The sequence below is a fragment of the Artemia franciscana genome, chromosome 9, assembly GCF_032884065.1.
Source record: "Artemia franciscana chromosome 9, ASM3288406v1, whole genome shotgun sequence".
Taxonomy (NCBI): Eukaryota; Metazoa; Arthropoda; class Branchiopoda; order Anostraca; family Artemiidae; genus Artemia; species Artemia franciscana.
Genome location: NC_088871.1, coordinates 46731340 through 46748170, shown reverse-complemented (window position 1 = coordinate 46748170; position 16831 = coordinate 46731340). Strand labels below are relative to the sequence as shown.

The 16831-nt window shown below is 33.8% G+C and overlaps 1 protein-coding gene across 1 annotated transcript in view; it reads left to right on the top strand.

The window, feature by feature from the left end:
• Positions 1-16831, top strand: part of LOC136031487 (semaphorin-2A-like) — a gene marked incomplete in the record, with an annotated part of 365554 nt that overhangs the window by 191557 nt on the left and 157166 nt on the right. Inside the window, 1 exon segment of the mRNA XM_065711124.1 lies at positions 1407-1494. Within this exon segment, the coding sequence (XP_065567196.1) occupies positions 1407-1494 (88 nt within the window).

Here is a 16831-nt window from a genome sequence, read left to right as displayed (position 1 = left end):
CCATCTGCCAGCTCAATGGGGAGTATTCGATATCTTGATATTTTCTAGGATTGAATTGGTTTTCAGGTTATGAGCTTTAGAAAACTCATCGTCCTCTAAATAGTGAGTAGTGAAAATCCTCAGTAGTTAGTATATTTACTAGTTAATAGTTAGTTAGTAGTTAGTATAATTTTTTACAAAATATGGTAACTCCCCTTGGTTGCTTAACCTCGCCCCCAGCAATATGTGTTACTGTGTCCATGTTTTGTTTGCTGAATGTTCAAAAATAGATTAAAGCTTGAACTTCATTTTTATTTTGTTTCATGAAAAATCTGGTGAATGTTTTCAATATGTTTACGAGGTTTTAGTGTAAAAATTATAAACCCTGATTCCTAGCCTCGAGTGCAGCCTTGGTTTTCTTTTGCGCTTGACAAAAAAAGGGCATAAGTATGTTATATTCTTATTGTGAATTGACTAATGTTGTTAGTACTCTCTATCATTATTGGTAGGTTATGCTATTTGAACTATTTGGTATAAGCTACTATTTGTTGTTTAGTGAGCGAATTCTGTTAGACTGCATGCTAGAGGGAGAGGCTTAGCCCCTTCCCAAATAGTGAATTTGCCCCACTTCCTTCATAATCATTTCAACATTTAGAAATTAAATATAAAAAACAAGTTTTTTAACTGCAAGTAAGGAGTGACATTAAAACTTAAACGAACAGAAATTATTCCGTATATGAAACGGGTTGTCCCCTCCTCAACGTCTCGCTCTTTACACTATAGTTTTTTATTGTTTTAAAAAGTAGAACTGTGACAAAGAGTCAAACTTTAGCGTAAAGAGCGAGGCGTTGAGGAGGGGACAACCCCTTCCATATACGGAATAATTTCTGTCCGTTCTAAGTTTTAATGTCGCTCCTTACTTGCAGTTAAAAAACTTGTTTTTATTTAGTATTATGTAATACTGCATGCTAGAGGGAGAGGCTTAGCCCTTTCCCAAATAAGGAATTTACCCCGCTTCGTTCTAATCATTTCACCCATATTTTTCTGAATCCTGATCGCCTATGTGAAAATGATAGACTTTATGACTTTGGCAGCATAATATTTTTTATGGCACTTTTATTTCCCGAATATTTATTAAGGAGTATAGCAGCATATTTTAGTTCACAAAATGCAAATTGCATGCAATATGATTAATTTTATTTGATTCTGTCTTATACCAAAAAGCACTAAGTTGATAACCCTTTGTTTAATTGATGCATTTTTCTAGTCGAAAACCTGGGTGGCAAACACACGCACAAGTATGATTAAGTTGTTACATTGATCCAAACATGGCCTAGGAGTTGGAGCAATTTTTAATAAGAACTAATTACGGACTACTACCCACGACTTAATATTTTCATGACTTAATTTTTTGTTTCCATTTTTAGATCATGTCAGAGAATTAACGTGCGGTAAACTCTACTATAGGACGTTTCACCTGGACCCAGTTCGAAATTCTCTATATGTAGGAGCAATGTGAGTAAATCCTTATATTCACTAGTGAATCCAGGGAGGCTGGGGGAACTACCCAAGATTTTTATGGCGCCCTCTTATCCTGTTTTTTTTTTTCATTTTTTTACTCTTTTTGGAATAGATTTCTCAATTATTGGCACCTTTGTCACAAGGCTCTATTCCAAAATAATGAGATTTCAATTGTTCTTGGGGAGGGATGGTCGCTCAAGATTTCTTAAGATAAAGGAATTCTCTTATATGTTAGTTATTTTGGTATAAGAATTTTGGTATATTTTGGAATACCTCCTAGATCTTAAGACTGTGCGTCTTCAGGTTTTAAGCCAACATTTTTGATTGTAGTAGATTATATTTGTTCTTGGAGTTCGGAATATCAAATGAGTGTTGCTTAGATTTCTGGATCCATTTGACTTATTTTCTGGTCCCCCCCTAAGCTCCCTCCCTTCTTCAATGCATTGATTGAAGGTGACTACGATGATTTTTCCTCTGATTTTTCCTCTGATTTTGGCATACTTGAAAAAAAAATATGTAAGTTAAAATCTTATATTTTCCAAAGGAGCTATATTATAGTAAAGTTCTTGACAAAACTGAGTAAACATGCTTAAAAAATCTTAATCCTGCTCAAAACCTAATTGGAACAGAAATGCAGCTCGAATACAAATTAACCTCGAAGAAACGGAGTGGGATAAAGAATAAAGGTTTGATTTTTAATTTAAACTCACAAAAAAAAAATCCATATTTCAGTATTTTTTTTTAAACTGAACAAAGCCGAAATATGTATAAACAAGAACTCAATTGCTTGTATCGCTGTTAAACTTGATGCTATAAGTAATGCTTTCTTAAGACCGATTAGTTTGTAATTGGAACAAATAAGAACGGCTTCAACGGGCTTTAGAAAAGCAAAGCTCAGATAGATGGAAAATGTGAAGATTTTCTTTAGTTTTGAGCCAATAAGTTGCCTTATAAAAATCAGTCAGTTATTGATGCATACTCCTTTATACTACCTTTATGCCACAATATATTTATACTACCTTTGTACTATCTTCAAGAACGTATCCCAGTTTTTTTTTTCAGGGGAGGTGGGCTACAAAAAACTAAAAAACACATCAAAATTGTTTTATATTCATTTTTGTTACATTTTATGCGTTGGACATTGGGAGGGGGGGTCAAACCCCAAACCCTCCTATCTTAGGAAAATGTGTAGTATTACCGATTTGCATAGTATTTTTGGGGGACAAAATGTGGAGGTGGTTCATTTTAACGCTTAAGCGCGTTTAACTTGGCAACACTGAAGCTCGATTCCACTGCAGTTAAAACGATGAAGCTCATATGACTTCGTAAAATTTAATATTTTCTTACTTGACATGTTTGCAAAATCTTCATCAACTTTGGTTTTCTGACTTGTCTGAAACGAAACAAAAGAATGCTGCAAAATTGTGATTTCGTTTTTGTTTTTCTACAAAATTAGATATGCAAAGTAGACTTGTCAGTAGTCAATTTGGAATACGGCACTAAAGAAAACTAAACCCCCTTTTCCTTTAAAAAAAATTATAAAATTTACTATCTCTTGAAACGTATAGCGATATTATTGTGAGTGATGCTTTAAATATGTATATTTGTAATTATTTTCCAAAAAATATGTATTACCATATCTTGTTAACCCTAGAGGTAGAATTAATATAGTCAAACCGCTAATCTTTAATAAAATAAAATTCTTTGAAGTGGTCAGTCACTAATCGAAGTTTGTATAGCCTACGCATATCTTCGAAGGTAAAATTTCACGTCACAACAAAGATGAATGAGTTAAAATATTAGAATTTACAATCAATTTTGGCAGTGGACAGCAGGAATGATTCGCCTTGTCTGTCTAAGATAAGGGACGCCAAATAAAAATATAATTATTTTCTTATCCCGATTGTTATTACATGGTTTGCCAAAACTCAAAACTAGTTACCGTTTTTGAATTTCAATTAACAATATAGATAAAAATCCTATGCTGATTGTCACCTGTAAATATATCACCAATTTGTCACAAGCGGAGAATTGGCTGGCTGTTGGTTTTGGCAAATACCGAAGCCATTTTGAGGGGTGAGCCACTTTCAAAGATTGTAAACACCAGATGGTGTATACCACGCGTGCCACGCAGGGTGAATTAAGTGATGCTCCCAATATTTACGCCAGAAAGCAGAGAGTGTGTAGCCCCTTGAGCTCTCCCTTTTGTATTTTCTTTAAATCCAGAGCCGCCATTTGCTGTGGTTTGTGGGTACTCGCAGGGGGTTGCATCAGACCCGACGTTTCACCTCTTTTGGAATTTGAAGAAATATTTTTTTTTATTTAGGCAAATATTGTTAATTGAATAAGTAGATTATAATTTTTTTTTCAAATCCTTCGGGGAATTGCGTGGCAAGTATAAAGTGACGATGGCCACTCTTTTTAATCGAAGTCGAAGTCTATTCGACTATTAGAATCGAAGTCTTTTTTATTAGAATCGAAGTCTAAGAAGTCGGATTTTAAGAACAATATATTCATCAAGGGTACCGGACCTACGTCTGGTAACCTGGATATACCAAGATATATACGTCAATACCATTTGCTTTTAAAGCCAGTTTGAAGTATGCAAAATTTGCTGATTTTAAATTTAGTTATCAAAAATTATTAGCACAAGTAGTTTTTCATCAATAGTAACCGAAACTCTAAAAAATAGAATTTTGATACCAATAGTTAAATCAAAAGAATCGCATTTTAATGCTGATTTTAAATATATAAGTTTTATCAAGATTAGTATTACCCATCAAAAGTTGCGGGCCTGAGAAAATTTGCCTCATTTTAGAAAGTAGGGGGAAACACCCCCTAAAAGTCATACAATCTTAACGAAAATCACACCATCAGATTCAGCATATCAGAGAACCCTATTGTTGAAGTTTCAAGCTCCTATCTACAAAAATGTGGAATCTCGCATTTTTTGCCAGAAGACAGATGCGTGTTTATTTGTTGTTGTTTTTTCCCAGGGGTGATCGTATCGACTCAGTGGTCCTAGAATGTCACGAGAGGGCTCGTTTTAACGGAAATTAAAAGTTCTAGTGCCCTTTCTAAGTGACCAAAAAACTGGAGGGCAACTAGGCCCCATCTCTCGCTCATTTTCCCCCAAAGTCACCAGATCAAAATTCTGAGATAGCCATTTTATTCACCATAGTCGAAAAACATGATAACTATGTCTTTAGGGACGACTTACTCCTCAACAGTCCCCCTGGGAGGGGATGCAAGTTACAAACTTTGACCTTTGTTTACATGTAGTAATGGCTATTGGAAAGTGTACAAACGTTTTTAGGGCTATTTGTTTTGTTTGGGGGGGGGGGAGAAGTTGATGGGGGTTACGTGGGAGTATCTTTCCATGGAGGAATTTTTCATGGGGGAAGAGAATTTCAATGAAGGGGGTGCAGGACCTTCTAGCATTATTAAAAAGAAACATTGAAAAAATAAAGATGAAAAGTTTTTTTCAGCTGAAAGTAAGGAGAAGCATTAAAACTTAAAACGAACAGAAATTATAACGCATATGAGGGGTTTACCTCCTCGTAATACCAAGCTCTTTCCGCCAAAGTATTTTTAGTAATTTCAACTATTTATTCTTCGGCCTTTGTGATTCAGGTGTCATTCTTAAGGAATTGGGACAAAATTTAAGCTTTAGTGTAAAGAGCGAGGTATTGACGAGGGGGTGAACCCCCTCATGTACGCAATAAAACATACGAATATGGGAGTTCGTTACGTAAGGTACGTATATTTTTTACCAATGAAAACGTTCTCAAGAAATTAAAAGTTTTTTTTGCCTTTTTAAGCAATCAAAAAATTGGAGGGCAACTAGGCCTACTCCCTCGCTCCTTTTTTTTTCAAAATCTTCCGACTAAATCTACGAGAAACCGATTTGGCAGAAAAAAAAAATGCAAATTTCGTTTTAATTATTTATGTGCGGAGAGCCAAGATCAAAACGTGCATTAATTCAAAAACGTCCAGAAATTAAATAAAAAAACAAGTTTTGTTTTAATTAAAAGTAAGGAGCGACATTAAAACTTGTTTTTTGTATTTTATACTTGTAGAGTTTGTAGAGTTTGTATTCGAAGGCTTAGTTGAATGCAGTTTGCTTTTGCATAGTTTTCTGACGCCAAACTAGTTTCCTGTCTTTAGGCTACTGTTTTTCAGCTCTTTTTAAAACCAAGGTCATTTCATCACTCTCATTATATTTCTTTCTTTGATCTTATTATCTAGGAGTTGAATCATAATTATAAAACTGAGTTTAGTAAGAGATACAAACTTTGAACGTAAAATAATGGCATTGTTAATTGTAAATAATTGGAGTCTTAAGTAATTATCTGTCTTGGATTATTCAGCTTGCGCTGATGAAACGTTTTTCTATTCAAATTAGGCCATAGGTCAAGGCTGTATCCAGGGGGAGATAGGGGGTTTGACCCTCCCCCGTGAAATGTTTTCCGACTCGTAAAAAGCGTATCAAAAATGAATATACACAAGTTTTGATAGGTTTTTTTTTTTGTATCCCCCCTCCCGAAAATAATCCTGGATACAGCCCTACAGGTACACAGAGTTTCGATCGGGGAGGGGTCTTTGTTCGGCAATATTCCTGGGCGCTTTTAGAAAAGAGGAAAGGCAAATTTAAGCCGCATTTTTTCAGTTTTTCTGGGAGAAGTAGAGGGGCCTCGGCCTTCCGGCCAATATCAGTGAAAATTCCATCCTAAGTCTCCTTTAATTCAATTAAATCGGCAGAAAAGGACAACTGATTGGCCTAAGCTGAGTGCGTCCCAAAAATTGTGGGATCCCAAATAATTTTCAAATTATCCTGATGATGTGGGGTTGTTTTGACAGTTTCTGGGGAAGCTCAGCCTATCTCCATTTTTGAAGGAATTGTCTAGACTAAATTTGTTGTAAAGGAGACTTTGGGAAATGCGCGACTACAGAAACGGGCTACCGCCTACCTCGTCCCAAGAATAGACAATTCTGGGGCACTATTCATCAGGGCCGCATCCAGAATTTTGGTTCTGTGGGGAGGGGGGTATAAAATTGTTTTTAAAAACGCATCAGAACTGTCTTTTAATGCATTTTCATTGTGTTTTTACGAGTCGGACAAAGATTTTGGAGAGAAATCTAACCCCTCCTCTGAAAACGACCTTGCTTTTCATTCAATCTCCGATTGAAATAGGCTGCTGGGTTAAAGTTAGTGCAACCAAAATACCAGGATAATCTGGAACAATGCCAGCCAATCCTCCAAAATATGTGTTTAACGCGTAAAAGAAACTTAAATAAAAGTTTATTGTCCATAGCTCTTCGGAAATACCGCACATCGCTCAACCTCCCAGAATCATATTTAAATAGTTGGCTAGACGCGACACGATTTGAGTTAATTATTTAAGGTTTTCTTGATAAGGTGGACACATTCTTTTGCAGCAACCTGAAGATCATTCGTGATTTGTATCCTAAATTTAGTATTCTGCTTACCACCCTGGATTAGAATTCGTCGATAAATAAACCTTTATTGACACAGGCTTGCTATATTGATTGTTTGCTTCGATAAAGCCAATTTTCTACCAGCCTTTCTGTTAGAAAAAAAATCATTACTACATGGCTTTTGTTTCGTCAGCTAAATATTTAGAGGAAAAGTGTGTATGTAAGCATTTCTTTTGAGGTTGGAGGAGGGGCAAATTTGAATGAAAAAGCTAAACATAGGGAAAACTGAACAAATCTAGATGCTTAAGGGGGAAATCATCAAAATCTTGAAATTATGGGCGAGACCCTTACCCTAATACCCGCCTGGTTAGTAGGAACTGAAAACAAAAGAAGGAAAGCCTCCCCTGTTATGTTGAAGTTTTTAATGGCCACTCGTCTAAGAAGAGTTTCAAATTATGGCCTAAAATATAATTTTTGGCATTTTAATATCATTTTTGGTGATTTCTGATCTGTTTGATGAGAATAAAACCGGTTTGTCTGTTTGTATTTGGTTATAATTAACTTAGTCTCAGTTAGAAAACCTACGATGCAGATTAATTTAGTTGAATATTTAATACATAAAGATAATTAGGCTAGGTTAGGTATTTAATATAATATGTTCTGGGTGGCCTGCTCTCCATAATTTTCTTCTGTAGTTTCCATAATTTTGTTACTAAAGTATTATATTTTAATCATATTTTGGTATTTCATTTGTATTAACTTAAATATCCCAAATTTGCTAAATATCCCATATTGCCAAATTGCTAAATATCCCAAAAACTCTCAAGAAGGGATTCTTGAGAGTTTTTGGGATATTTAGCAATTACCAAATAGTGTTCGATATAGTAACAATTAAGGGATATGAGTAATGACTCAAAAAAAGGGCCCGACCAATATGGATTTTATGGATTCGTTAAACAGACGTATGGTTGTATTCTTTTTAGTTGTTTTGTAAAAGATGTATGTTCTTGAACATTTAGAACATTTCTACACCAGATGTGTATTGACAACAAATATACTTTAACTTCAATTAACTCACCTCTACTGTTTTCTCCATCATGGTCAGACTTAGTTGGCGGCTCCGATCCCAAAGACTGGAAACGGAAAATTATCTGAGGAAATCTGGTGCCATCTTCTGAAAAAATTGCACATAAAAAAAAATATATATATATCTGCCGGTAACCGATATTTTATTTCCGATATCCGATAATGACACTGACCCTCGTATCGTTAAATAATTTTGATCGGACCCTACTCCAATTCGTATATATTTATATATATATATATATATATATATATATATATATATATATATATATATATATATATATATATATATATATACATATATATATATGTTTGACGAACACTAAAGTATGCTTATGACTTTGGATATACATAGACTTAGCAAAGCTTAAAAAAGGGTCTTGTCTCCATTAAAATCTGTTAATCAGTTTTGTCTCTGAATAAGGCACCAATGATATATCTGAAAATAAATCTTTTCGGCCGTTATTTTCACAGGTCTTTTGTTTTGGTAGAAGTTATTAACGTCCGTTCTACTGATATGTTATTCCTAACCTTTGTGCTAGATGCTTATTAAATCCCCCCCTTGAAAACAAGCTAGTGGCATTATTCCCTTCCTTAGGACTTAGTTTTTGAAGGCTTGTCAAGTATTCCCTTCAACTTACAATGAAAGTACTTTCCTTTGTTGACATTCACTTTTTCTCTCGAAAAAAATTGTCTTATAAAAGAATGTATGATGTATTCTTCTCTCGTTTTATCACCTTTGCGACGAGACAATGCATCAGTGTTCAGCAAAGAATGTCCCCCCTGTCACCTGAGAGTTTTGATGTCTTTGGCAGGGGAGAAGGGGAGGTCGTTGTTAAGAATGCAGGACATGTCAGTCTTTTTATGAAGCCCTAGTGACCCGAGTCTCTTTTATTACTACCGAAAAGCTCAAGTAAATTTATGGTCGTCAGGCAGAGATTTGACAATGATCTACCGTCTCTGATACACTGAGAACATTTACCGGTAAGTTTTACCGCGTAATTGCGATTTATGGCTTAATAGTCCCTTGGAGTCCCAAAAGAAAGGTTCTAATTCTGCTACGTTGCATCTGTAACGCTTTAGGGTGGAACAAATTAAAAAAAAGGAAATTATGATGATGAGTACGTACAGAAAGTTAAGCTAGCTCCTTATGAATATCAGCATAGGTAAAGGGTGCAGGACATTTGATTACCTAAAAAAAGTAAAAGTCTGAATTTCATGCCGATTTTTTTTTTGTCCTGAGGAACACGCTGTAAATATATATATATATATATATATATATATATATATATATATATATATATATATATATATATATATATATATATATATATATATATATATATATATATATATATATATATATATATATATATATATATATATATATATATATATATATATATATCCCTTTTTTGTGAGACCACTGTTATAACAGGTGGGCCATAGCATCTTATACCATCTATTGTCACCAAATTTGTTTCTAGTTAGAAATGCAATTCATGTTTTTGGGAATTCACTGGCACAAAATTATCGAGAATCAACACCGGGCATCTAATCAAATGAAATAAAATTATGGTTGTATAAATTCAAGGAATGTAAAAAAAAAAGTTGAGCATCAATGGTAGTATTTTCAAATACGAATAAAAAGAGCAAGGAATTTCGGAGAAAATTATTTGAAATACAAAATTTGACAACTAGTTTAAGAACGTATATCTGAATCCTATTTTGCCCTTATGTTCATTTTTGAAGACTCATTCACCCAGAACAACCAGACTTTGTACAGATCAGGTGTCGTAATATTCGCCTCAATTGATATATACTTTTTTTTACAGCGTAAAGGCAAAATTGTTTGGATTTATTTTTTTAAATGCCTGTCAAAGCCTCTGCGAGGGGTTATCAACTCTAGAAAATTGAACTCCACACGTAACGTGTGGTACTGCGAATTGTACAACTGCTGGCGAAGAATAGATCTTCCTTGCAAGTCAACCTGTTCTTAAAAGTTTTGAACGGAAGATTATCTTTGAGACTTTTCCGAAAATCCTAAATTCTAGTTAGTTGTTGGAATTGACATTGAACTTCATGAAGAAGCTGAAAAGGAACTGACTGTTTTGGATTTTGCTATAAAAAACGAGAAATGATGCCCAAGATAAATCTTACAATTTAATAGGAGTTCTAGAACGATGTTAATGTCCCAACAAAGAAATCATTTCTTTAGTTTTGTCGAGTTTCACTTAAATCTTTGATTTTTTTTTCTAAAAACGCCACTGGAAATGTGCTTCAAGAAGAAGTCGAGAACCAAATAATTGACATTGAACTTCATGAAGAAGCTGAAAAAGAACCGACTGTTTTGGATTTTGCTATAAAAAACTAAAATAGTGACGAAGACCACACTGCCTTTCCATAACAAACAAATACAAAGTAGAAACAATAGGGAAAATCTTTTCAAGACAGTGGAAATCAGTTCTGTGAATATTTCGGCCTTATGTCCAAGGACCGTCTTCAAAACAGCCCTAGCATCCTTACTTTAACGTTTTTCAACGTTGAAGTAACGTTTTCTGTCAGTTGTTCTTTTCAGCTGTTTTTAAAAGAGTTTTTAAAAAACATTATTAGTTTTAATTCTCACAATTTAATGTAAGTTTATTTATATATACATATTTTCTCTCTCGTTCTCGTATTGTGCTGAAGACGGCCATTGGACATGGGCCGAAATATTCACAGAACTGATTTCCACTGTCTTGAAAAGATTTTCCCTATTGTTTCTACTTTGTATTTGTTTGCTATAAAAAACGTGAAATGATGTCCAAGATAAATCTTACAATTTAATAGGAGTTCTAATACGATGTTAGTCTCCCGACAAAGAAATCATTTCTTTAGTTTTGTCAAGATTCACATAAATCTTTGATTTTTTTTCTAAAAACGCCACTGTAAATGTGCTTCACGAAGAAGCTAAGAACCAAATATTTGTTTCAGACTTTGTTAAAAAAAAACCGAAGTAATGCAAAAGCGAATTTCACATTGAACTGGGAGCCTGGAATTATGTTAATCCCATTAGAAAGAAATATATTTTTTTTTGCCAAGCTCCACTGAGATATTTGATTTTATGTCTAACATTATCACTGCCATTGATAATGAGCCCGATGAAGGTGGAAAGGAAATAATTACTTTAGATTTCATTACAACAAAATTAGAACTAATTCCACATTTAACCAGAATTCTAAACGATGTTAATCCCACCAAAAAGAAATCATTTTCTAAGTTCTTCTTAGTAAGTAAGTAATTTCTTCTAAGTTTCACTGAAATCTTGGATTTTTTGTCAGACAAAATTATTGCTTTCCTCCCTGAGGTGTCGGCTAAAGTGAAAGTTTGCCGAATAAATTTAGGACTTAATGCATCTAATCGGAGGCTGTCGAAAATTTGCCCAATATTTCAGGTTTTTCTTTCATATTCGTGTCCTTTTCTTAAGATAAAATGTCCAATAAAAACTCGCCAATCTATTCTGTTTCCCTTCCCTAATACACGTAGGTGAATCAGCCATATACTCAGGGTTTTTTGCCTGCCTCTCGGGAAGTTTAAGAATAAATTATTATATTTTTCACGTAATTCACTTATTCCCCCCCTTTCTGGGGGTAGATCGCTATGTACCTACCTATTGTGAATGGCAAGACTCCGACAACTTGGAATTTCCGCTAGTTTTTTGGAGTTTTTTTTGTCCTTTTCTTAAGATAAAATGTCCAATAAAAACTCGCCAATCTATTCAGTTTCCCTTCCCTAAAGGTGAATCACCAATATACTCAGGGTTTTGGGCCTGCCTCTCTGGCATTTTAAGAATAAATTATTATATTTTTCACGTAATTCACTTATTTTCGCCCCACCCCCATTCTGGGGGGGTAGATCGCTATGTACCTACTTATTGTGAATGGCAAGACTCCGATACCTTGGAATTTCCGCTAGTTTTTTGGAGGTTTCAGCTGTGAGCTAGGGATTTGAGAAAAATCCCTCACAATCCCTCACAAAAGCTCACAGCTGAAATTTAGTTTCTTCAAAAATCTTGTCAAAACTAACATAAGTCTGCATAATTCAAGCACCAACAGAGACGGATCGGTTTTTTATGCTATATGTTTACTTTTATAGTACTATAAAGTATCTTTATAGTATTTTTATGCTACTATGTAGTGCTTTCATGGTACCAAATGGCTCATTTTTCAGTTCTTACTGTCATTTTGACTTGGTTTGAGAAAATTGTCTCCAATTTTGCCAATCTCCAATCTTTAATTTGATTAATACTTTTCTTTCTTTTATTTACTTCTCTTTCGCTAAAATTCTCTGGTAAATTGGCAATTTCGACTAGAAATGGGTAACCGTATAAATTAAGTTAAATTAAAAAGTAAGGCCTTCATGAAGAGCAACCATTTTCACTGCTAATTTGATTAAATTAACACTAGTTAAGATTAATATAAATAAAGTACAGTTTGCGTGCCTATACTTTTTCTCTGCATCGAAAAATCAGATAAACTGATCAAGCTAGAAACGTGAATTTTCACGCAGAATAATTTTGGCAACATGGTAACTAACATAGGCTATATAAGTCCAAATAAAACAATTTAAATATGACATCATCATAAAAAGCATGTGAGGGGCAAAGGCCTAAGTGAATGGGGGTGACAAAAAGTGGGCTAAGTCGGCCCTTTTGCTAGTGTTATTGTATTTGTTTTACTTCATAAAATTACAAGTTAATTGCAACCTGTAAAGCATATCTTTTGTTAATTTTGTTATTCAAGATAAAAACATTTTTTGACCTCTGGATCCATCTTAGGTCTATTTATACCTGAAAACTGCTATCTCCTAAGATTTTTTTTTTTGTGTGTTTAATATTTTGAAAATTTTACGGCAGTATCACATTTTTTTTCTCAGTTGCCACGTTGAACTGTGAAAATAAACAAGCGAACCTAAATAGTTAAAATTTGACAATGCTTTTCACTGGTAAAAAAATTCAAATTTTAACAATATGCTGATCCTCGAAGATAACAGCACCTTTAAAGGAAAGCTACACACTTTTTAATTATCTTTTTGATTTGTTTTTTATCCATGTTTTTTTTATCCATGTTTTTTTTTGTGGGCTCTGCAACTAAAAACTGCATAACTGAATGTAGAACTTGCTTTTTTTTTATTAAGAATTTTCGACTTATCCTAATTTTTTGAGACATATATTGTTGTGTAAGCTTCCACTCAAACTGTTCAACCAATCAGATTTCAATTTCACTGTCCTGTGTATTTTAAGAACAAACCTACATTATGAAATATTTTAAATATTTTCACCTATTCAATAGCGTGTAAAGTTAATTACTGCTTGGTCTATTGCCAAATATAGCCTATTGCCACTTACTTCTGAAAAATTTGCTTAAGTAAGGGATCTAAGATTTATCCTAAGGAATAACAGAATTGAAACTCAAGAGTGATAAATGTAGATAATTAAGACTCATTAGACCGATAAAAAGAAGGTAAAATAGGACTATATATGATAGTTGGCTATTAATTTACTGTGCAACTAACTAGGCATAGCCTAAGCCCTTTCATCTTAAAGTGGTCTTACTAAAACCCACACAAAGGAAAACAAAAGAATGTTAAACCGGGGTTTGGGCGATGTAGCCGCGTTTTGCATATCATTAATTAAAAGTGCCTGAAGAAAGTATTAACAATACCGAAGAAAGAACATTGTTCATTGCGGCTGATACAATGACATGTTCTGCTATTAAAGCCCCATTCACACATGTGCGCAGCTGTACATTAATATTTTTGCAATTGCAAATTTGTACAAATCGGGGCTGCGTTTAAAATTTAAAGTAAATTTTGATTGGCAGATAATAATGGTGCATAGACATTGATGACTAGCCAAGCGTGCATGTGAATTAAACTCAAGCTTTGCTACCACCTAGCTGGATTGCAATTCAATTCAGAAATATAATATAATTATCATAATAATGTAATTTTCACAATAATATAATTACCTATCGTAGTTATACAGATACCTCAGATTTATTTTCACATGATACTGATACTAGTTTTTTTTTCTTTGAATATTCAATGCATACACTATAATTTCACCCTAAAAGAAAGGGGGATTGTGTATTCCCACGCGGGGGGATACATTGGGAAAATTGTATTTTTACATCACTAAAACTGGAAAAATCTAATCGAAACGGCACCCAAAGAGATACTTCGTCTGGAGAACAACTGTACCCTCTTGCCCCTTTAGTTGCGCCACTTGGCGACTTCCAAGAAAACCCTACACGTTTTATTTTGGATTTGTTCTTGTTCAAGACGCAATATGTTTCGTCATGCTTAGTGACTTCTATGCCGGTGTACGCAACCTGTTTCTTTTTAGATGTGTTTTGATTTTGATCAATAGAAGTATACACAGTTCTATATGTTTATCTATCCATGCGTTTATGAATTCTTTATTGATTCCGATATCTATACCAGGTACATACACAGGAACGTTTTTCTGGAGGGGGGGGGGAGAACAATAAAAAAATCATAATCTGAAAAAGAATTGTAGCCAAGAAATTTGAAAAAAGTTAGTATTTCTTGGGGATGGGTCTGGGTAAGGATGCCTCTCCCGCCCCCAGAACCCATCCCTGATCTATATAATGACGAAGCTGGAATGGAAATCTAGAAATTATAGGACTGCTGTGTTCAGTGTGAATTGTTCAGGAAACTAAAGTATTCTATGTTGTCGAGTATGAAACTTTTGTAGCATCGTACATTTGACTATGTTTTTGTCAAGAAACTTATCTTCACGGCGAAGATGGTCTTGGAGGTGTCTGCAGGCTTTACTAGATCCTATCTCACGCCAGGAAGGTCAGCGATGTTTCCAATTCACGATAATTCAGGTTCTTGATGCATTTACTTCAATTAAGGCTGCTAGTAAAGAAATCATCAATGTAAATTCAGTTTTGTAGTTATTACTATTAATTTAATAAAATGACGTAAGGGGTTTTGAACGAGCCTGAATCGATAATAGCATAATTCTGTCAGTGAAGTAAATTCTAGAAAGGAGCCTTATACTAAAGCAGTGATATCCAATCGGGTCTGTTTTTGTTTTTTTTAAACAAGTTTGTGGATGGTTCGGCTGAGAACTGACATAAATTTTGCTTTGTCATTGACTGTAGAAATCAGGTATTCGCATAATTATATGCGGGCTTTCAATGACATCATTTTCATCATTTACAATAACCTTCCAAAGAGGCCAATCTGATTAAATCAAGGTGGCATTTGGTGGAAATTTGGTGGAATTTTGGTGATTTAATCAAGGTGGCATTAAATCAAGGTGGCAGTTCGTTGGATCCAGCACTACTTGAAGCTACACGAGGGTTTTGCCTTTCCTAATGTCCGAATAATGTTGAATATTCTGTGCTGGGATTGTTTTAAATAAAGAGGGAATGTATCAGATCTAAGCATACTTCTTTGGCAGCAACTCCCCCACAATTGTGGGGGGGGGGGGAAGTATGTCTTTGAAAGTTTTTCATCAACATGGGTCTGCATTTTCAAATGTGTTGTGGAAATCTAAATCCCGTAATCATGATCCTTGTATCGTTTTTATAATGTATTATAATGTATAATTTTAATAAATATAATAATATATAAATATAATATAAAACTTATAATATATAAATTATAGCGTATAATTATAATAAACATAATAATATATAAGTATAATATAAAATTGATAATATATAAATTATAACATATAATTATAATAAACATAATAATATAAAGTTATATTATAAAACGCATAAAATACAAGTTATGATGTATTTATTTTAATAAATATATAATCATATTATAAAACTTATAAAGTTATTATATGTTTATTATAATATATAATTGTAATAAATATAATAATATATAATTGATTATAAAAATTTAAGGAGAAAGTAAATGAACAAAAATGCAGGATGGAAAGCTTTTTGAAATAGAATTGTATTAATCAAGCTTGAAATTAGCAATATGTAAAGCTGTAATCAAGTGAGGACTTTAGATCTATGTGCTTATATGCACTAAGTGGGCGCATGAATAGTAAAGAAAAATCCATCCCTCAAAAATCTTCCTGGAATTTTTAATAAACAACAAAGAGAGATAAAATTCTACAAAAAAAAAAAAAAAAACAACCTCAAACGAGACTACGGCCAGTAGAGAGGAAAGACTAAAACAACGCGGATATTTTGCCTGTATCCAAACTAGGCGTCCTCAGCACAAGATAAAAAGAAAACTAAACAAAAAACAAATAAAACCATCACCAATAATAATTTATTATTTAAATAAATAAATTTATCTCTGTGTTTTCTCTTATTTTTATTTTTTTTTATCTTTGAGCTTCTTTTTATACTAGAATACCTAAGTATCGAAACTTCAAGAACAGTCGTTTTACATGGGCTTTCATTGAAATGTCACAGCTGACAAGCATGACCTTTCCTCAATCTTGCAGTTGTTTCATAGAATTTGGCAAGTCGCCAAATATCTGTTCACGGAATGGAGCAGAGAAAAGGTTGTTTTTTGCTTGAAAACTATCATACTTTTTTCCGAATGCCACACAATGTTCCTCATTATTAAGTATTGTTTGTCTAATAATGGCGGAGGGAGTCAAACACCCGTTACGCCTTTGCTGGTCATTCGCAAGTGGGCGTCTACTTTTCGCTACCTGGTACAAATCTGATATCACTACATGGGCCGCTTAGTTCTTCCACGTTTAGCGCGGTTTCCACTACGTTTGGCACAGATTCTACCACGCTTGGCTTATTTGTCA